This window comes from Nyctibius grandis, chromosome 6 (genome assembly GCF_013368605.1).
Source record: "Nyctibius grandis isolate bNycGra1 chromosome 6, bNycGra1.pri, whole genome shotgun sequence".
NCBI lineage: Eukaryota > Metazoa > Chordata > Aves > Nyctibiiformes > Nyctibiidae > Nyctibius > Nyctibius grandis.
In genome coordinates this window covers 79,510,656-79,526,975 of record NC_090663.1, presented here as the reverse complement: position 1 = coordinate 79,526,975, position 16,320 = coordinate 79,510,656, and the positions used below count along the sequence as shown (strand labels likewise).

General features: G+C 40.6%; 1 protein-coding gene across 1 annotated transcript in view; it reads left to right on the top strand.

Moving 5' to 3' along the window:
• Positions 1–16,320, top strand: part of FAT4 (FAT atypical cadherin 4) — a 145,578-nt gene that overhangs the window by 76,670 nt on the left and 52,588 nt on the right. The window contains exons 3-6 of the mRNA XM_068404183.1: positions 1,627–1,888; positions 4,212–4,562; positions 8,971–9,893; positions 10,641–10,815. Coding sequence (XP_068260284.1) covers positions 1,627–1,888; positions 4,212–4,562; positions 8,971–9,893; positions 10,641–10,815 — 1,711 coding nt within the window. The remainder of the gene's footprint in view (positions 1–1,626; positions 1,889–4,211; positions 4,563–8,970; positions 9,894–10,640; positions 10,816–16,320) is intronic.

Below are 16,320 nucleotides of genomic sequence, written 5' to 3'. Positions count from 1 at the left end.
CAGATAAGTAACACTTGTCTCTCATCTCCCAAACATGAACAAGGGTTTATCTCTGTTAGTTTGCTTTTTTAGGCAAGAGTGTTTGGAACAGCTATAGAATTTCTTTCTCCCGGATCTCTTTGATCTGTTGTTCTCCGCAGAACTGCCACGTGTGTGCCAGCGGCAGGTTTCAGCTGTGAAACCCCAGCTCTGCCGTGGTACCGGGGGAGGGCATGGTAAATATCTGCTCGCCCACCAAAACACATCGCCAGGCATAGTCAGCACGTGGGATGTAGGTACACGTTATCCCATGTTGGAGGGCACCAAACCTTCAGTGCCCTTAAGCCTGTCCTGGAAAAAGAAGGGCGTGATCCCAGGATCTTCGGTCTCTTTCTGTTTTCCTGTAAAGACCAATGTCAGTCTGCTAAGAAGTAAAATTTATAGCTGAGTCCTGGCTTTTGGGGGAAATGTCACCCAAGCTGTTGCTGGGTGCTCTAGCCAGCCGCTTATATCCCCTGGACCACCCTCTGGCTGCAGGGCCATGCTGCACAGCCCATCCCCAGGAGGTGGATGGAAACTGAGCTCAGGTAGCATCCCTTTTTCTAGGAAACCTTGGTATCCCTGAGTACGCCTAAGAGCTGTAAGGCGGGTTGATTTTCTTGTTAATAATCACTGATACAGACTGGATGCAGGTGACTTTTCTCAGTGTTTGTGACAGGGCAGGGCTGAGGCAAAATGCACTGTGTCAATATGTTTTGAATGGAAGTTTCCATATTTTTTTCATCAGTTTTAATTTCAACCTTTAAGGGGGGGAAAAAAAGATGTTAATTTTTCTATGTAACATTACTTTTCCTTAATTTTCCTTTTAACCAAGATGCTTAAAGTCCTTATGAATCCTTTTTTTTTCAAGAACAAATGAGAGACTTTATTTGACCCAAAAGCAAATGCTTTTGACTTCCATCACAACCCAAGAGATCAGAACTGTGATTTTAATGACAGATGATTTGTCACTTTGAGGCTGTTATATTTACAGGGGTAGATGTATTTCTGTGCAGAAGCTGGCCTTTGAGGGGCTGCTGCAAGCACAGCTCCCGTGAGGTTCTCCTGACCGGGAGCTGCAGCTCTTGCTGTGCATGCTGGCTGGTGGAGCTGCTGCGTGACAGCCCCTGGTCCTCCCTCCTTGCATCCCTCTCTCTCCTCCTCCCTCCATCCCACCTCCAGAGAGCGAGAAAGGCAGAGCTGAGCCACTGACACAGATTTGATTTAACCTTTGAACATAAAACAAGAAGAATAAACACTGATCCCTGTTAAGAGGGCAGATGTTACACTGCTCGGCGATGCTGGCTTGAAATTAAAACAGGTATCAGAGCTTTATGGTGTTGATTGGATGCGATCCTTTTATGAACGGTGGGGCAAAAAGTATCTGGGTAATCTCGTCATTTCACGTCTCATAAATAAAAACTGTGTGCGTATGCATCTTTACTGGGGGACTGAAGCAGGGACTGGCAGAAAGGCTGTTTATTAAAGGAAACTGCTCTGAAAAATATTCGCCAAGTGCAGTTACTGGAACAATTCTTGTCTTACTGAAAATTATGATGTGGTTTTCCTGGCAAATAACTTGATTTGACCACTTCTGCTTTTACTTAGGGAGCCAATGCCCTCGTCACATACACTATTATCAGTGGTGCAGATGATAGCTTCCACATTGACCCCGAGTCAGGAGACCTGATAGCCACCAAACGCCTGGACCGGGAGCGCCGCTCCAAGTACTCCTTGCTGGTTCGTGCTGATGACGGCCTGCAGTCCTCAGACATGAGGATAAACATCACTGTTAGTGACGTTAACGACCACATCCCCAAATTCTCCAAGCCAGTGTATTCCTTTGACATCCCGGAAGATGCCACTCCAGGTAAATAGGAAATGGCCCTAAAATTGACTGAATTTTTTCTTTTTTGTCAATCCACAGGGACTTGAGGGGGAGGGAATAGCAGACCTGTCTGACCTGACCAGGAGACAGAAGATGCTGAAGGCATCTATTGGATGGGCTGGAGAAACGAAGGGAATCACATCATGCTGAAAGTCTGCTTGCTAGGAAATCTGTATCCCTAGTGAGGTCAAATTTCTTTTCAATGGGAAATAGAGAAATGGTTGCCACTCAAATAAATCCTAAATGCAGAATAGGAATTGTGCCTGTATCCATACGCTATATGGAAGTGTGAATATGGAAGCCTCGGAGTGCAACTACTTAAAAAAATAGCGAACAGAAAAGCAGGAGGACAAACAACTTAGAGGATACCAACAGTATAACCTATCATGAAGATGTAATGATGATGCTAGTATTGATTTAGTGAGCCATCTTCAGTGAATATGACTTACAGTACTTAATTCATCAAGTGCAGGATCACAAAATGGGTAACCATTGGGGCAGCCAGTGATACACTGGTTCCTTAATAATATTCCCTGCATGCACTCAGTTACTAACCCTAACATCATATTTCCTTGAGCGTATCTTTGACTCCTGTTTTTGACAAGGTTTTGTAGAAAATCTAACCTTTAGATCATTAATTCTGATTCCTAAATATGATCACTGACCTCTTAAGTTGTTGTTTTCTTCTTTTAAAGCTTGTTTCGTGTGCAAGAGTGTTTTGATGTTTAAAAGTTAGGTCGTAAGCTAGAAAATATTTAGACCAAAAAAAAAGTTTTCAAAAACTGTGCTATATTGTATGTTTCAAGATGAGAAATTAATATTACTTGCAATGAAAAGTTTCCAGTGTTTTACACAGAATGCTAGTATAAAAGTAATGTCTGCCGGTATTAGTAACTGAAGCATCTTAGAAGCTTGTTCTAAAACATGAATAAACAAAGAAGATGCATATGACATGGTGATAGCTTTCAAGCTTTTATTAGGGCCTTGACTTATAAACGTGGGAGGCTCAGCTTGGGACAACCAAGATTACCCCCATGCCTCCAACTCTTGCACTCTGTCCCACAGTCACAGTCCCAAAATTCAGTGGTGTTTTGTGTTAAAAGATTACAGTGCCATCAGCTGCGCCTCAGGAATCTGATCGGGAAGTAACTGAGATGTCCGTATAGCACAGGGTGGTTTGGTTGCTGATCCCCAGCTATGCTCTTCTCTCTTGTCACTCAGAGTCCTGAGGCTCGGTCTGTTTTAGCAGGAATAACCCTGGAAACAGCCAGCATAATTCCCTCCATGTTAGGATTGAGGCTTCTCTCTTTAATCATTTATGGGGTGAACATTTGTGCCTTATTCCCTGACCACGCTGTGCTGCAGACTCGCTGGAGGGGTGATAATCCCATCCAGCTTCAGGACAGCCCTCTTCACCAGTTAATGTGCAACCAGAAACGTTAAAGCATGAGGTAATCAAATGGATGTAAAAGATACCAGCATATTCAGCTGGATTAAAGGTAATTGTAACACTATTCTTTATTCTGATGATAAGCAGTTTTCATTGTCACGTTGCTCGAAAATAGTTAACTGTGCTGCAACGCATGTAACTCATCTGGTTCCATGGAAGAGAAATTAAATCATTTATTTTCGTGGAAATTAGCTGATCTTAATTATAATTAGTGTTTGAAATACTAAAAAGTGACACTTAATTTCTAAACTTTCGTAAGAGGTCAGTTGTGCGAATGCAGCTATGCAGAAATGAAAACAATGGCACAAATTCACGAGGAGTTGAATTTCAGCAAACAGTGAAGAATGGACCCCTATAAGGTTTCTGGTTTTCTAACCACAGTTACCCTGCAAAGTCACTTTTTCAAAAAGCAGAGCTGAGATATTTGGTATGTACTGACATTTCTGTTTCTGCATTTAGAAAGAAATATCTAGAAGGTTTCAGAACTCATATTTGTCTGTAGGGAGGAGAGGGTCCTTTGAGTCAGAGAGAGAAAATATCTAGCAGGAGAAAAGGTATTTTTGCCCCAGTTGATATCTAATCTGTACATGTTCCCATTTAAAGATAGAAACAAATATTCCTGGCCATTTCTTGGGGGATTTTAGTGGCCCTTTAAAATAAACATCATACAGAATACTGTTCCTTTCAGCTTTGAAAAGCCTTTCATAGTAGTTAGTCATATAATATCAAGGCTTGAATTTCTACTGGAGGATACCTCTTACTCTACAGGGCTGCTTGATGATGAGCTGGCTCTGACCACACCGGTGAGCTGCCCTTTCCAAGTGACTGATTTCACTGTCCTGTCGTGCTGTGCAGGTTCCTTAGTGGCAGCCATTCTAGCCACTGACGACGACTCCGGGATCAACGGGGAAATCACGTACACCGTAAGCGAAGATGATGAAGAGGGTATCTTCTTCCTGAACCCCGTTACCGGTGTCTTCAACCTGACTCGCGCGCTGGACTACGAAGCGCAGCAGTATTACATTCTTACCGTCCGTGCGGAAGATGGAGGAGGCCAATTCACTACCATCAGAGTGTACTTCAATATATTGGACATCAATGATAACCCACCAGTGTTCAGTATGACCTCATACAGCACATCTTTGATGGAGAACCTGTCTCCAGGATCCGCTATTCTCAACTTCAGCGTCACTGATGCAGATGATGGTAGGCGTTTCCTCGTATTCTGTATCTCTGATGATAAATACATATTTTCCCTTAGCAACATATTAGAAAACCTAGTAGAAAGGGCAAATTAGGACTATCCTTAGAATGCCGTCATGTGCTTAAATTCACCGCACGCTGTGTAAATAGAAGTTATTTTTCTCATATTTCACATTAGGTTTAAGCAGGTGGTTTCTTCCTTATTTTTATATGTGATAAATTAAAAATACAGTCAAATACTGCTTTTAACTGCTGTTGTGGAAATGAGTTGCAGAACTGTATTTTACTTAGAGCATGTTGCAACAGTTGCACACCATGATTTCTCCCCTGATGCCTAGATTGCACATTTAGATTAGACCTAAGTGTTCTTTCAGATTGTTTTTTTCTTAAAGTTTATAATGTATTCTAAATAAGGTTTTGGCAATATCAGACATCATCTGCAATCATCTTAAATGTACTGTAACTTTTAAGTGTATCATGAAGAGAATTGCATGCTACAGGGTTTTGATAGTGGAGGTTAAAAAACTGATTAAAAGAGATCATGGGAAAATTTCTCATTAAAATAAGCTTTAATCTTGGGATTGTTTATGGCATCTAGAAGGTGTTAACGTGTTGGAGTGTAAAAGATACAATCCTTATAGCTTGCTTTACCATTTTGCCATACAGTTTATGTCCAAGCAAGAATTATTATAGAATATGGCCATAAAAATCACTCCATAGTGTACTGCCTTTTCTTAAGTGTCTACAGACATTAGTCAGTGTGTCTTAATACAAAAGTATTCATAATACTCATAGTGATTTTTCAGGTGAAGGTTATTTTTGTGACATGTTAAGCAACCTTGTCTCCTCTCAACTTGACACTGGCTCAGCAAAGCCCATGGAAATGTCTTGTACTGAAATGTGTGCTTCAAGCACAAAGCACCTACGTGCTTCGAGGAACCCCAGTTTATGCATGTAAAACGACTGAAGTGATCAAGATTTTTCAGTAAAACAGTTTTTCCTCAGGAAATGCTGAGTTGTTGAACTCAAACATTTTTGTGGGATCATAAATTTTGTGCTGATGGGTAGAACTTTCCATGGTATATTGTGCAACTGGTTTTGCGATCAAACTGAGAAAGTGAGCAAGAAGACATTCCGTAAGATAAGCCAACAAGTCAGAAATTATAACTTGGTGATATTGGCTGTTCTTGCATGGATCTGCCTTTCACCACTCTTGTTAAAGCTTTTATTTTATGTATAATAACTATAAGTTGGAGGAGAGGAACTTGTGCTTGCATCATGCATATCCGGGGAAGGGATTGTTCCTTCAGACTTGTAGATAAATGGGTTTCTGTCTAATCTCTCTCCTCTTTTATTTCTTGTTTTCCTGTTAGGAATACAATGCTTAGTTTCAAATCTTTTTGGAAGTTAATTTCACTTGACCATTATGAGTCTGTTTTCCTTTTCTCTTGCACCTCATACATTAATTTCCATCTGCGCGCAGTGGACGTGAACTATATCTTAGCACTGACATATCGTTTTACATTCATCATGCACTCAATTATCCAGGAAGCAAATGAGTATTTGAGGAGCAGTGCAATGAAAAGTCAGATACCTTGCCTTTTATATTTTCTGGCACACTTACTTTTCTAACAGGCTGGATTTCAAATTATTAGGGCAGAAATTTCATTCCAAGAACGTGCCAGGTTGAGTTCTCCCATAGGACTGTAACTTCAGCAAATGTTATGATCCATTGGTGTTTCTGTTTCAAGCCCAAACTTGTTATCCTGTGTCATCTTGTATTTATCTAGAGTACAGAAATAGCTAGTACTATACTCCTCTGCATGTGGCTCACAGATAATGCACTCAATGCACACAAATATCATTTCATTGATTATTTATGTTATCTGATCCCATAGTTTGAAGGAGCTCTGAAAAGACATTGTTTTATAACGAGGTGTGCCTGTTGTTTTAGGATAAATATTGATAAAAGACAAATTCTATGATTTTATGAAATACGGTTGGACTCAATCTTAAAGGTCTTTTCCAACCTAAATGATTTTATGATCCACGATTCTATGAAAAACATGGTGATAGTGAAACTGCTCCCATTTCCATTTTCTTGTTCAACACACTCCTTGGGAAACAGTATCTGTTTATCTCAGCTCGGGCAGTTTCATATACAGATGCATAGTAAATATCAGCTACAGCTCTTGGTTATTTACAGGGCAATAAAGAATTCAGTTTCCTTAAACACATTCATTTTGAGATTCAGATTTTAATTTTTTCCACATCAAATTAACAGGAAAAATCTCAGGGCAAAGCAAATGCTTGTCTATTTATTAAAAAGTATAGCAAGATGCACCTCCAGGCAAAAAACAGTGGGATTTCCCAGTTAGACTCTACAGGTATTTACGGAATGGGGGGGCAAGTAGGATTTTTTTTTTTTGTCTCATTAGTAAATAACTAGAAATAAGACCCTTGAAAGAGCATCATCATGAAATTGGTGGCTCCATGTCTGAGCTCTTGCTCAGAGTTTTATCAGGTTAACCCTCAGACTAAATAAACTCAAAGCTTGGCAACGAGGATTCCCCTACATTCTCCCTAAGAAAAGCCCAGCTCCAAACTTGGGGAGAGGGGATGGATGAGGGGCACAATGCCAGCTCGGCAGGATGTGTTTGAAAAAGTTCATTAAGTGGCAGTCCTGGCTCCACTGATATTTAGGCACTCTGCTTCTGCTTCACAATTTAATCTATATAAGCATTAGCAGCATCAAAACCTAGAGAATACAGGACAAGGAATGAAAAGATACGTGGAGGTGAGATAAAGAAGAACAAGCAGTAAATTTTATAGGAATAGATACCACCACAGAAAGCACTGGGGAAAAAAGAGTATTTTTAAAATAATTTTCTTCTGTAAGATCTAATTCCTACCCATCTCCAAAGTCAATTGACAAAAATCTTAAATTGCCAGAAAGTACTTTACTGAAACCAGAAGACTTTCATCCATACAATTAGTCATTTGAAAATGCAGCTGAACAAAAAATAGACTAGCATTAAACTTTCACAGTGCTTCACCTGATCAAAGTAATGTAGAAACACTAGTGTCTGGCATATAAATGTATTATTTTTTTTAATTGCATTAAAATATTTTGTCTTTCATGTTTGGTTCTATTTATTTTATAATTAAGTTTCTACAAGAGAAGAAGAGAGAGGGAAAGATGCCAATTAGAGTAGCCGCTGTGGGAAAGACAAGTAAGAGGAGAGTTCCCAAGTCTGAGCATTATCAACAGCAGAGATTAATAAATCTAATGCAGGAATAATTTTATTATCAAAGCAATTCAGTCAGAGGAAGAAGAGCTTCTGAGTAAAAATGACAAAACACACAGCAATCAGCTCCATAAGCAGACAGCTTGGTTTCATTGCATGAAAAAGTGAGTTTGAGGGGTAAATTAGTAGCTAACGGTCTGTTAATCTACTAATCCTAAATCACGGTCTTTATGACCCAAAATAAGAAAACAAAATTTTCAAAATTAATTAAAATAGGAGTAACAGAGATATATAGACAGGTATATATGGATATATATATCTCTATTTTTATATATATTAACGAGAGAAGACTCATTTCAATTAGGTGTTTCTAAAAATTAGTTGTTTAGAGTGAACTCTGGAATTGAAGCAGTAATGTACATTTGTTTCCTATATGGCATATTTAAGGTCATTTCACAGCCTTGTCAAGATTCAGAATGCATTTCCCTTACCAGTATTATAAATCTCTCCCTTGACCATAATTGCTAGTTTTGTTTTGATCATAAGATGAGGGCTGTTCATCTGATATTTTGGAATACCATGCCATATATGGGAAGCATACCTCTCCCCAGTATTCATTCTTGGCTTGCTCCAGCTAGGCTCGGGAGTTTCTGGTTGTGGCTTTTTTTAATTGGGTGGAAGAATTCATGAAATAATTACATTAATAATAACGTTGCTTAGTTGAAGTGGGGAGAATGGAGGAAACCAGCTGTTCAGCGAGCAGCAGAACTATTGAGTCTTTGTTTCTAAAGGCAAACCCTTCAAACCCTTTATCCCTAACCATTGTAGATGGGGAAAAATTGCGGATGTTGCCACCGTGCAGCTCCTGCTGAATGAAATGCAGAGATGAGCTCTGCCGGCTGTTCCCTCTGCGGCCGCTCCAATTAACATCCTTCCCTCTCCCTCTCTTTAACTCTTGTTAGAAAATAATTATTTCAAAGGCTTCTGCTCCACTGTGAAACTTGGCTGAAATTAGCTGATGGATTCAAAAATGGTGATGAGGATGCTGAACATGCAGCACGATCGTAGACCTCATTTCCATAGGAAGAGAGGCCAGAAACATTTATATCTAGGTCGGTGGGATGAAGTAATGTCCTCTACCTTTCTTCTTCCCACCCCACGAGGCTCCAACTCGCAGCTGTCCTTCAGCATCGCGTCCGGCGACAGCACGGGGCAGTTCGGCATCGATAACAGCGGCGTGCTGAGCATCAGGCAGCCTTTGGACCGGGAAAGCCAGTCTTTCTACAGCCTCGTCGTGCAAGTCCACGACATGGCCCCTCTCCTGGCATCCAGGTACACAAGCACGGCCCAAGTTTCAATTATCCTGCTGGACGTGAACGACAGCCCTCCAAGCTTCATCTCCCCGAAGCTGACCTACGTCCCGGAAAACACGCCGATAGATACAATCGTATTCAAAGCGCAGGCAACCGATCCCGACAGTGGTCCAAACAGCTACATCGAATACAGTCTGCTCCGGCCGCTGGGAAACAAATTCAGCATCGGCACTATTGACGGTGAAGTGAGGCTCACGGGGGAGCTCGACAGAGAAGCCGTGTCCAACTACACCTTGACTGTGGTAGCCACAGACAAGGGCCAGCCATCCCTTTCTTCATCTACGGATGTGGTTGTTATAGTCCTGGACATTAATGACAATAACCCGCTTTTTGCCCAAAAGCTTTATAAAGCAGAGGTGGGGGAAAATACTTTGACAGGGACGGATTTAATCCAGGTGTTTGCTACGGATGCGGATGAAGGTACAAACGGGCAGGTCCGCTATGCCATCGTGAGCGGAGATGCCAATAATGAGTTTCGAATCGATTCTGTGACGGGGGTGATAACAGTTGCCAAGCCTTTGGACAGAGAGAAGAAGCCCTCCTACACATTGACTGTTCAGTCGGCCGACCGCGGGAGCAGCCCCAGGACCGATACCACGACAGTCAGTATTATTCTGAAGGATGTCAATGATTATATTCCCACGTTTGAACTTTCTCCCTACTCTGTGAACGTCCCTGAGAATTTAGAGACGCTCCCAAAAGTTATTCTTCAGGTGAGTACGTTCAGCAAATAAATACGTATCTCCTACAGTTATTAGAGTGCCTCAGTATATGGTATTAATTTATAGTGTCTTTCCTCCAAAATCAAAAAGGTGCAAGACAATTTAAAAGTTGCCTCTTGGCTGTAATCTAACATGCAGTGGTCGTTGGCTTGTTTTCCTTTTTGTTTGTTTGGATGGGTTTTTTTGTTTGTTTGTTTGTTTTTTACCTAAAGTTTATATTATGCTTTGGAGGTTTGTTTGTGTTTTCCCTACCTATCTTCCCACTGACACTGGGGCTTTAAGAGTCTGCTCTCTCATCTCAATCTCAACTTTCATGCAACACACCTCTCAATCTGGCTGTTGCCTCCACGGGATGAGGCTCTGTGCCAGGCACTGAAAGAGCACGAAGTGGATTCAGGACGTGCAATGCTTGCTTTGGGACAGAGCTCAGCCTGTACCAGGTCATCTGTGGTTTTCACTGAGCCCCAACACAGTCTTTACTGTATTTATGCTTGAGAAAAATAAATAATCAACTATTTAATATTTTCAAACTATGCTTTTAAGTCCATCACCACTGTGCTAAGTCATTTTTACAATTACAGTGAATTTATACTAGCCCTTAAATCATTTGGTTTGATTCAATCTGTTAATTTAGATTATTGTCATAGAGAGTATTTCCTCTATCCCAATAAAATTTTACAGACCCCGCGTTCATCAGTTCTCAATATTTCTTCCCACGTGTTTGCATTGCTTTTGTAGGTTGTAGCAAGAGACGATGATCAAGGGCTAAACAGCAAGCTTACTTATGTGCTGGTGACTGGAAATGAAGAAGGAGCCTTTACTCTCTCGGCCAGCGGGGAGCTGCGCTTGGTGCAGAGCCTGGACCGGGAGGCGAAGGAGCAGTACGTACTCCTGATCACAGCTGCTGATGCAGGTAAAGCAAACGGGCACTCTCTTCTGGTGAAATCTCGTTGTCACTTGAAAACGTTGCATTCTGGATAGAAAGAAATATTTTCATGATGGTCTGAAACTTTAGTGGATAGAGATTGGTACCCAAGCTTCAGTTTAGATCTCTGTGGGGAGACCTGGGCTTAGCTGATGTCAAAGGGAGTTCAGTTCCTGGAAATCATGATTTTATCCTTATGTCTAGTTGTCTGATATTAGTAGGACTCACTGCAAATTTAGGTAGGTTGATTTTTGCCCTGCACTAGTAAGTGGTCCTACCCAGGTCGTAAGAGCCTCATGCATGACAATAAAAAACCAACATAAATGGCAATAAAACCCAATATAATGTTAACATCAGAAACATACAGACAGATCAAATCAATGGCCAGAAAACAGCTATGAACTACTCAGTTAATCTTATCAAAATCTTACCCCTGAAAAATAATGACAATTTACACTTCAGCGTTTTAATTTTCTGGTTTGCTCAGCATTCAGTCATGCATTTGCTCCAGAATCCCAAATGTATTCCAAGTTCCCTCAGTTTAAAACAGGATGTGAATTCTTGTTATGAAGATTAATTATGCTTTTACTTGAGGTGTCTGAGCACAAAACTTTGGTTTCAGATTTTGGTATGAATATTAGTAACGAAGACATCCTCCATCATATTCTGGAGTGATCTCTGGTCCCCTGCGGTCTGATGGATTTAATTTACTGCAGAACTTGTTCTTACTTTCTAATAATAAAAATAGAAGCAAACCCAACTTGTTGACAAGTGGATACAATTTTGTTTTCTGCCATATTGTGTGCAGTATCTTGTGTCAGTGACAATATCTATGGCGTATATTTTCCTATTGCAGCAGTGCTCAGGTATTTCACAGTCTGAGCACAGCTGAAGCTGCGAAACACAATTTTAGGACTTGACGTATCATTTGTCTTATGCTTTGGCTAGAGATACTGTATGCTTTGTGTTTTTCACACTGGCTTTCCATTACTCTATAGCCGCAAACTGCTCGCTTGTGACTTGGACTTTCTTGGGCTTGAACATCCTTACGTTCCTTCAGAAGCTGAGGCTGGATTTGTAAGGGAAAGCAGATCCTTGAGGTCTGTTTACTCTCCAAGTCCAAGTTGGCAGGAGTCAGTTAGGACTGTACAGAACTTACTAGCTCTACATACAAAATACCCAAAGGCTGAACTGATAAGGGGTGTCACAGAGCCAACAACTATTGTCCTTCTTGGAACAAGGAAGGGACCAAGAAGTCGGTTGTACCCCACGCCTAGCACCATGTGTAAGCCAAGAGTTTGACAAGAGCACAATCTTTTCCTAGACTCTGGTTCCTAAAAAATATGAAATCCAGAAGATTTACTCAGCCATTCCAAATGAAAATATTTATTTGTGTTGGGAGATGTCTGGGTTTCAGATAATCCAGGGGAGACTTGAATGCGTGAAGTGTGCATGGGGCCTTTGCTGTAAGTGGCTGACAAGAACAGCAGCATGTTTCATTAGTTCTTGTGTTTAAACATGTAGATATTATGCAGATTAAACAGTTTGAAGCTGTTTTTTTTTTAATTTGCTGTGTTCTTATAAAGTTAACACACACGTTATTATTCCCTCCTATCAGTTTAAAAGGTACTAGCAAAAGTGTTCAGAAGCAGATGTTCAGTAGTAACTTTAAGTTAAATTTAACTGTTCTACTGTGTTTAAATTTACAATCTGACTAATCCACAGTTAGTATGATTTGGTATAGTTTTCAGCCAGCCTGGTGAATAACATTAGACAACATCTTCTGATTAGACTGAAGAGTTGCTCTAAATTCATACCATCAAAGAATGAATTTAAAACTACATTAGTCATGATTTATCTAAACTAAAACATCACAGAAAAGTGTCCAGCTTCAGTAGAAGTCAATGCCAGAACTTCCCTTGATTTCATGGAAGTGGGATGTGGACCATAGTCATAATAGATACTTAAGTACTTCAAATATATTACATACTTAAGAAATTCTAGGGGATCCCTGTTATGTTTGAATTAGTCATACTGAGTTCAAGCAGTCTAGATGGTAGAGAATGCTCTGGCATATAATTCGTTTGAGACCTCTTAATAAGCCATGTTTGCCACAATAATATGGAACAAACGGACCAAATCACAGACTCCGGGATATCTGTCGAGCTGCATCTCAAATTTTGTATTACTATAAATGACATTATCATACACAGAATGTACATTTACTTCTGTAGACGTTTGGCAGCTGAGTTAGAAAATATTATGTGGGAGGAAGCCTTTCTAAAAGAGTTGCAGCTAATCAGAAGAAGAATGTATTTTTAAAAAATAAGAATTTTTTAAAATATACAAAACATTACAAAAGTTACCAGTATGGGTATGGGATGGATATCCGGGTGGTAACACACTGACCTTTGTTCGTCAGTGCCAGCTTCATTAAATCAGGTAGTTGTGGCTGCACTAGCAGAAAGATGGCAATGACACAATCTTGAAATAGGTAAGAAAAGTGTTTTGAGTATTATATTCTTGAGCAGCTGCTAAACGTTTATAAGAGAAACTCTCACAGGCATGTCCAGCTCTTTGCCTCATTTAACTCTTTCTTTGGAGTGTCTTAGTTTGTATTTGTTTGATAATGCTTAGAAGGAAGGATTTTGCATAGAGACAATTCAACCAGAAACACACGTGCAAAGCAGGTAGTGCTCCTCTGTAGTGCTCTGTGGCTGCCAAAATGTCGAAGAAAGCAGACTTGTCTGAAATTATCCACCTGCATATTATCTTTGAAAATAAATCAAGGGACAGGTATTATACTTTGCACTTCGAGTTTCGCTTTTATTTGCTGTAATAAACAGTCTTTCGGATTGTCTTTAGCAGCCCAAGCAACAGTCTTGCCATATATGGTGCATCTTATTTAGGGTTTTCGGGTTTTTTTACAGATAAAATCACGGTAGACATCCAAATGCAGTTAACTCTGCAAATGTCTGGGTAGCACACAAAGGGCAAAATCCTGTCTGTCCAACCCGCTTCCCATCTTTCTTAGGATCTGCATCTCAATTTTTGTAGGCTACACTGACTGGTTTAAAACATTAAAGGATGATATCCTGCTCCTGTAGAAGTCTATGCCAATTCTTCCCTTTCTTTCAAGGCAGCAGACACAATACATACTTAGAAGTACCTTTAGACATAGGAACTGATGGATTCTCAGCTTGGTTTTGGCTGTCTTCCCAATCTCTCTATATATAATCAAGGATTTCTTACTTTTCTTATGGTTATTATCACTTGATAAACTTGTGACTGTGGCTCTTACAGCGTTATCCTAGCCTGTGTATAGGGAAGTGGATGGAAGAAGAACAATTTTTAATTTTTCATTATTTTTATCTAGAGGTGACAGTGCAATGTACTGAAGACAATCTGTGGCCTCAGAAGGGGCAGGCGCTTTGGTAATGGCTGGTAACATATGGTAAAAAAAACATATGTTATTTCATCCTCAATACCTTACAGGTTTTATAGCGGGTATTGGCAGCACGTACACTGACTCTGTTTGCAGCAGGTGAAGGATTAGGACATCGCGAAGCAGCAGCCCACGTACGTGAAGCGTTGGCTGGCAAGGCTGCATGAGAAATCTCTGTGCTTCATCACACCATGCAGGTGTGCTCTTCCAGAGCCCAGATTTCAGTCCTTGGCATGTGAGAAGAGTTGTTGAGTTATTAAGAGTTGAGTTGCTTGTGAGCATGCTGGGCAGGTCAGATGGGGTCCACTGGCAGGACCACATGTGCTGGTGAGGGAAATTTGGGCAGTTGTTGAAAAAACGCTTTCCCAAGCAAGGGCTCCCCCAGGCCCAGAGAAATCAGTCATGATATATGCGTCGTCCTGGCTCTGGCCCAGCTATTCCTTGGCCTTGCCTGCTAATCCTCCACCCGGTCCTCAGGGTAGATCTTGGGTCATCAGAGAGTCTTCCCTCTTCTCTGGGGGAAGGAAAAGACTGATAAAACATTTTCTGGCACTTGGCTCAGTGATTTGTGGCCATGCAGCCTGCTTCGTGCCCAGTTTCCACGAGACAGTCTGCACAAAGGTTCTTGATTTCAACCTTGTTTTATCATCACTCTTCCCTCGCTTCTGCATTTCCACCCTGCTCTAACTTCTGCTGGGTCTCAGATACCAGACTGCTGCTCTAGGCAGTGGGGATTTACAAAGACACGCAAAGCATCCATCACTAGGAACATTCAGCATCTTCCAGAGCCGCACACCTGTGGCTTTGATCGAGAAATAAAACACAACTTAACTCCAAAGTTTACCCATTCCAATTTAGAGCCCCTCTGCAGCACAAGCTGTAAGACCAGAGTGCGTGAATTATAAATACAATGACAGGCAAAATGATGGACTGTGGAATAACATGATAGTGTTTAGATTGCAGATGCTCCCCCAAAATGTCTGCTAACATAAACGCCAAGAAACCTACATGCAACTATTTGAATGTGTCTTTATGGGTCTGTTTCTACCACATAAATCATTTGTTTTGCTTCTCTATACCCTTCTTCATGGCAAAATGGGAGGGAAAAGAGACTTTCTAAATTTTTTTTCACCCCATCTGGTGGGGACGCAGCACTGAGTAAACATTCAGTTCTGGCACCATGACAAGAACTGGTGCAGCTGCTTTTATCATCCCTGTCATTAACTCTTTGAGCAATTTTCTGGAGAAAATGTTAGCATTCCAACAGTCCTCCTCCTTTTATTTATTGGTTGCAGGGATGTCGAGTAGCACATCTGGAAACCTGCTAGCTGCCCAGGACTACTGTTTAAGTAACTGCAACCACCGTCTCTTGATTTGGTTGGTCAGAATGGCACGTTGCCACAATAAAACCAAAATCAAAATGAGATGTTTCTAATTAGAAGCTGTGTTCCTGTGGGGTTTTTTAATTATTTTTTTAAATAATCTATTTACTGACTTAGATAAATAGTTCTGAAAGAAATGAATCAGTGGACTGATTATTATATTTAGTTAGCTGTTCTTTGTATACATCCCTGGCCTGTATGAAAAACCATATGTTTTTTCTTTAGAAGATGTTGGCCTCGGACTTATGCATTCTTTCCTTCAAGAATGCAGGAGGGCAACCAAGCAGAGAGGTTATATCCTTCTCAGGAATTCTATGCTGAGATAGGCTTTTGGTTCCCTTCAATCCTAAAATCAAATTAAATCTGACAATGTAGTTGTTTTGTTTTTTAACACATATTAAGATATTTCCCAGTTTGGGGTGACAAGTAAAGGATGACTGTATTTTCTAGTAATGGTAAGAAAGACTTTTGAGGGTTAACATGCTGTGAGATTTATGTGACTGGGCATAAAGACATTTATACTTACCCTGTTTTCTTAGCATACACTGTACTCCTACTTAGCAGGCAGTCTACAGAGTGCAAAGATGTTGCCTTAAAAGAATGAGTTGTATTTTTAAAACAAATTCAGCTCTTTTTTAAAAACTTGGTGCTGTCAAAACAAACAAG